At 34.6% G+C, this 6,152-nt stretch overlaps 1 protein-coding gene across 1 annotated transcript in view; it reads left to right on the top strand.

Annotated features, from left to right (window-relative positions):
- Positions 1 to 5,841, top strand: part of ADAMTS3 (ADAM metallopeptidase with thrombospondin type 1 motif, 3) — a gene marked incomplete at its 5' end in the record, with an annotated part of 60,141 nt that extends 54,300 nt beyond the window's left edge. The window contains one exon of the mRNA XM_011973051.1: positions 3,101 to 5,841. Coding sequence (XP_011828441.1) covers positions 3,101 to 3,669 — 569 coding nt within the window. The remainder of the gene's footprint in view (positions 1 to 3,100) is intronic.
- Positions 5,842 to 6,152: the final 311 nt, after the last annotated feature.

Below are 6,152 nucleotides of genomic sequence, written 5' to 3'. Positions count from 1 at the left end.
CCTTATATTTTCTTCTCCTCCCTTGTTTTCCTAGCCCACCCATCCGCCTCCACCACAACCTTTCTCTTAAATGCAGTTCTGCTAAATCCATGCCAGTGACAAATGTGGACATTGTTTTCACACATTAGAAGACTCAGGACTAAAGAAGTTGCTTTGTGCTTGGCCTCCAACACCATAAGTAAGACATTGATTGAATATTGACATCTGCTGAATGGTGCTTTTTGTCAAGAAAATTGGCAAAGCACTATCTTGTCAAATGTTTTATTTTTTGAAGAAATTTCAGGCTTTAAGTCTTTAACCCTTATAAATTATTTCATTATAAATTTCATTTGAAATATGTTATAGCAAGAACATATCTGACCATGTGGGGGAGACATAGGACTTATATATTTAATCATTTTACTTTGGAAAGTATTGATATACGTAAAAGCTCAAAATACAAATCAAAACCAAAAGAACACACTTTACTTAGAAGTTTTAACATACACTGTCACCATAATATTTTATTCTTATGTAGTTATTCCTGTTAAGAGGCTACCACTCTGTGAGTAAGCTTTATCGATCTTGGAGCTGGTACAGCTGTGTATTTCTACAGATGTGCCCAATGGTTAGCAAGAATTTTCTTGATTTTGCTTCTTTAGGCAGAAGAAATTGTTTTGAATATAAAACCAAGGAGCTAATAAGATAGCTTAACTATTTTAGTGATTTCATATCCCTTTTAGTTGTTCTGTTGTTCTGAAATCGAAGCCCAAAGGTCAATCCTAAGAGTTCCAAATGGTCACATGTGTCTACCATATTTCAAGTAAAATAAGTAATACTTTCTACCAGAATCTCAAACTGCTATTAGGATCAAATGGCCTTTTGAGACCATGTGTGAATCTCTTTTCCAGAACCTCTTATAATGATTTGGGGGTGGAACGAGAAGTCTGAAACGTTTCCTTAATTTTTTTTTAATTGATTGATTTTTTTATGTGACTCCATATTTTGATTGTACCATTTTTTTTGCCTATAAGCTCTTCCCATTTATCAGTAGGCAAATTACCATAAGGTTAATGTATTCCTTTGCTCACATTTTTCTCAGAATATCTCTCCCATTTCCTCCTCCACACAAAAGTATATTCTGGCCCTAATGAAACCCAGGTTATGAACAGGACTCTGCAATGCCAAAATGCTCACACTTAGAAATGGGAGACCTTTGGTTGGACTCGTTCTCTAACTCAGAGAAAATAGGTCATACTTCCAAGAGGGGCCTCCGAAGAGGGGTGATGAGGGAAAGGAGTTAGGGGAAAAAGAGAGTTCAAGGTCAAATAAGGTCCTCTCCTCTTAAGACCTATAGCCTGACACATATAGAAAGAAGACGTTTTCTTATTTTGAGATATAAGTTTAAAAAAAAAAGTAAATCACACATGAAGAGAAATTAATATTTAAGGTGAAACCCATTAATATAATGCACAGACATTTATAACATAATTAGATGATGACCTAGCTTATATGAATATTCAGCCACATTATACCATATAATAGACCTGCACATATCAAGCATGTGTGAGTCATTTCACAATTTGGGAAGTGGAGATAGTATTACAGCTCATTGTTGGTAATTTTAGTCCTCTATTGGCTTTGCCAGCTGACTCTCTTTTTTTTTGTTTCAAACTTTAGAAAAAGGATTTTTCAATTTTTGGGGAGTTATGTAGCAGGTTTCTTTCTTAGCAATATAGTATTACCCAATAATACACTGTAATTTTAAGTGATTCTATTACATAAATGCCACAATCGACAGTTCTTTGCATTTATTCTTTGGGCATGGATCAGTGTTTCTGTGTTGCACATCTGCAGGGATGCTACTCTATGCACTGATTCTGTTATCAGAGAGGCACAGGATATGTCTTTATTTCATAACGTATACCCAGGATGACTAAAACTACACACAAGTTAACATTCTTATGGTTGGATTTGGATTATCTGAAATCCAATCAGATATTTGGATTATCTGAAATCCAAATCTTGTAACTTGGAATCAATAAAATTTTAAAGTAATAAAAAAATGTGTACACATGCAGTATGAAATGTTTTAGAAGTGTTACTTTAGATGTTATCAAGTGTTTTATGAGTATTACTTTAGTATTTTTTAGACCAAGTGCTGTCAATTCAATGAAATTACATTTTATGAGTGTTACTAAGTATCCTTCAGACATAAAGTACTGTCAATTAAATAAAATTAAGTGTAAGAACCATGAATTATTCAGAAGAAATTTGGCATACTTTACCCAAATTTGTGCATTCAGATAACAAATAATCTGAGAATATTCAATGACAAACATGAAACTATTGTATTCAAACTGGATAATTTTTTTTTTTTTTTTTTGAGACGGAGTCTCGCTGTGTCGCCCAGGCTGGAGTGCAGTGGCGTGATCTCAGCTCACTGCAAACTCTGCCTCCTGGGTTCACGCCATTCTCCTGCCTCAGCCTCCCGAGTAGCTAGGACTACAGGTGCCCACCAATGCGCCCGGCTAATTTTTTTTGTATTTTTAGTAGATACAGGGTTTCACCGTGTTAGCCAGGATGGTCTCAATCTCAAACTGGAGAATTTTTTTAAATCAAGATGGTATTTTGATTATTCTTTGGAGAATACCTTTGTAAGATTTGTTTTGTTTTTATAAGTGTTTAGTATTTATTTTGATTTCACATTTTAACATAATGTAGGGAGTACCCTCTGAGAAAGTCAGAAATACCATAAAATAAAAATAGAGATGCCCGTTTGCATCCTAAAAATTTAACAACAACGTTAAATAAATTCTCTTTGCCCATTCTAAAAACAGATATATGTTCCTATTTGGAGAAAAAAAAAATACCCTCTGTGGTCTGAAGACTTCTGGTGGAAATATTAAAATAATGATCATCACAAGGACTTTGTAGATAAAGAACTATTTATTTTAGTGAATTCATTCTAATGTTCATATTTTTAATGCAAAAGCCTGTGTGGATCACTCCCATTGGTGTCAGATTGCACTTAAATGTTTTTACATTCATTAAAAATTTTTCCTCCTTTCATTTTATGTTTAGATGCATGTGTTGGTTTATTTTCTTTTTATTTTTGCAGATGAGCCATGTCTGGGAGACAAGTCCATATTCTGTCAAATGGAAGTGTTGGCACGATACTGCTCCATACCAGGTTATAACAAGTTATGTTGTGAGTCCTGCAGCAAGCGCAGTAGCACCCTGCCACCACCATACCTTCTAGAAGCTGCTGAAACTCATGATGATGTCATCTCTAACCCTAGTGACCTCCCTAGATCTCCAGTGATGCCTACATCTTTGGTTCCTTATCATTCAGAGACCCCTGCAAAGAAGACATCTTTGAGTAGCATCTCTTCGGTGGGAGGTCCAAATGCATATGCTGCTTTCAGGTCAAACAGTAAACCTGATGGTGCTAATTTACCCCAGAGGAGTGCTCAGCAAGCAGGAAGTAAGACTGTGAGACTGGTAGCCACACCATCCTCCCCACCCACCAAGAGGGGCCACCTCAGTTCAGCTTCACAAATGGCTGCTGCTTCCTTCTTTGCAGCCAGTGATTCAATAGGTGCTTCTTCTCAGGCAAGAACCTCACAGAAAGATGGAAAGATTATTGACAACAGACGTCCGACAAGATCATCCACCTTAGAAAGATGAGAAAGTGAACCAAAAAGGCTAGAAACTAGAGGAAAACCTGGACAACCTCTCCTCCCCATGGTGCATATGCTTGTTTAAAGTGGAAATCTCTATAGATCGTCAGCTCATTTTATCTGTAATTGGAAGAACAGAAAGTGCTGGCTCACTTTCTAGTTGCTTTCATCCTCTTTTGTTCTGCATTGACTCATTTACCAGAAATCATTGGAAGAAAGCACCAAAGATTATTAAAGAAAAAAAATATGTTGCTAAGTTTGTGTTGGTCGCTCTCTGAAGCAGAAAAGGGACTGGAACCAATTGTGCGTATCAGCTGATTTTTTTGTTTGTTTTAGAAAAGTTAAAGTAAAAATAAAAAAGAGATACCAATGGTTTACACTTTAACAAGAAATTTTGGATATGGAACAAAGAATTCTTAGACTTGTATTCCTATTTATCTATATTAGAAATATTGTATGAGCAAATTTGCAGCTGTTGTGTAAATACTGTATATTGCAAAAATCAGTATTATTTTAAGAGATGTGTTCTCAAATGATTGTTTACTATATTACATTTCTGGATGTTCTAGGTGCCTGTCATTGAATATTGCCTTGTTTGACATTCTATAGGTTAATTTTCAAAGCAGAGTATTACAAAAGAAAGTTAGAATTACAGCTACTGACAATATAAAGGGTTTTGTTGAATCAACAATGTGATACGTAAATTATAGAAAAAGAAAAAAGTCACAAAAGCTATAGATATACAGATATCAGGTTACCTATTGCCTTCTATACTTATAATTTAAAGGATTGGTGTCTTAATGCACTTACGGTCACAGGGATCAATGAATAGTAAATGAACTCGTGCAAGATAAAATTGAAACCCTCTTTCCGGGACCTCAGTAGGCACCGTTGAGGTGTCTTTTGTTTTTGTGTGTGTGTGTTTCTTTTTTAATTTTCGCATTGTTGACAGATACAAACAGTTATACTCAAGGTACTGTAATAATCGCAAAGGAAAAAGTTTTGGGATAACTTATTTGCATGTTGGTAGCTGAGAAAAGTATCATCAGTCTAGAATTGATATTTGAGTATAGTAGAGCTTTGGGGCTTTGAAGGCAGGTTCAAGAAAGCATATGTCAATGGTTGAGATATTTATTTTCCATGTGGTTCCTGTTCAAATGTTCACAACCACAATGCATCTGACTGCAATAATGTGCTAATAATTTATGTCAGTGGTCACCTTGCTCACAGTAAAGCCAGAAATGCTCTCTCCAGGGAGTAGATGTAAAGTACTTGTACATAGAATTCAGAACCGAAGATATTTATTAAAAGTTGATTTTTTTTCTTGATAGTATTTTTATGTACTAAATATTTACACTAATATCAATTACATGTTTTGGTAAACTAGAGAGATATGATTAGAGGTGCATGCTTTGTTCTGTGCGTAGAGGAGACATTTAAGCAAACTACTATAGCCAACTCAAACGCTAAAACTGAACTAATTTGATGTTATGCAAGCATCTTGCATTTTTAGTAGTTGATATTAAGTTGATGACTTGTTTCCCTTCAAGGAAACATTAAATTGTATGGACTCAGCTAGCTGTTCAATGAAATTGTGAATTAGAAACATTTTTTAAAGTTTTTGAAAGAGGTAAATGTGTCATGAATTACATGTAAATGAGAGGAGATAGTGTTATCAGCATAATGATTTTGAGTTCAGTACCTGAACTGTGTAAAAATATATTATGCAAACTAAAATGTAGATAAATTAAACTCTCAAAGCACAGAATGTGTAAGAACTTTTGCATTTTAATCATTGTAAACTAACACCTTAAACTATTGACTCTATACCTCTAAAGAATTGCTGCTACTTTGTGCAAGAATTTTGAAGGTCAAATTAGGCAAATTTCAGATAGTAAAACAATCCCTGAGCCTTAAGTCTTTTTTTATTTTTCCTAAAAATTCCCATAGAATAAAATTCTCTCTAGTTTACTTGCGTGTGCATACATCTCATCCACGGGGGAAGATAAGGATGGTCACACAAACAGTTTCCATAAAGATGTACATATTCATTATTATAATTCTGACCTTTGGGCTTTCTTTTCTACCAAGCTAAAAATTCCCTTTTATCAAAGTGTACACTACTGATGCTGTTTGTTGTATTGAGAGCACGTAGCAATAAAAATGTTAACAAAATATAGATCTGGCTCTATCTAGATTTTATCATTAGATTCATTATGGGGTGATGGAAAAGTGTATTTCCTCTTACACAGTGAAATGGCATCAAATTTATTTGCTACCTGTAGTTACTTGAAAGACTCAAGTGACTGTCTCCTGTTTTCACATCATGGTATATTACAATGATTTTTAAAAAAAAACCAAAAGCAAAATAAGAGGTGGCTTTTTGGTTAAATCTGTCTCATAGAACTATGAAGAAGATGAGTAAAGATAGTGACCATGCTAGTATTTCAGAGAAGGAAATGGTTACCTTCTGTTTTTAAAATCTGCAAC

The sequence above is a fragment of the Mandrillus leucophaeus genome, unplaced genomic scaffold, assembly GCF_000951045.1.
Source record: "Mandrillus leucophaeus isolate KB7577 unplaced genomic scaffold, Mleu.le_1.0 Scaffold1336, whole genome shotgun sequence".
Taxonomy (NCBI): Eukaryota; Metazoa; Chordata; class Mammalia; order Primates; family Cercopithecidae; genus Mandrillus; species Mandrillus leucophaeus.
The sequence above is the reverse complement of the archived record's forward strand: the minus strand, read 5'-3'. Positions and strand labels throughout refer to the sequence as shown.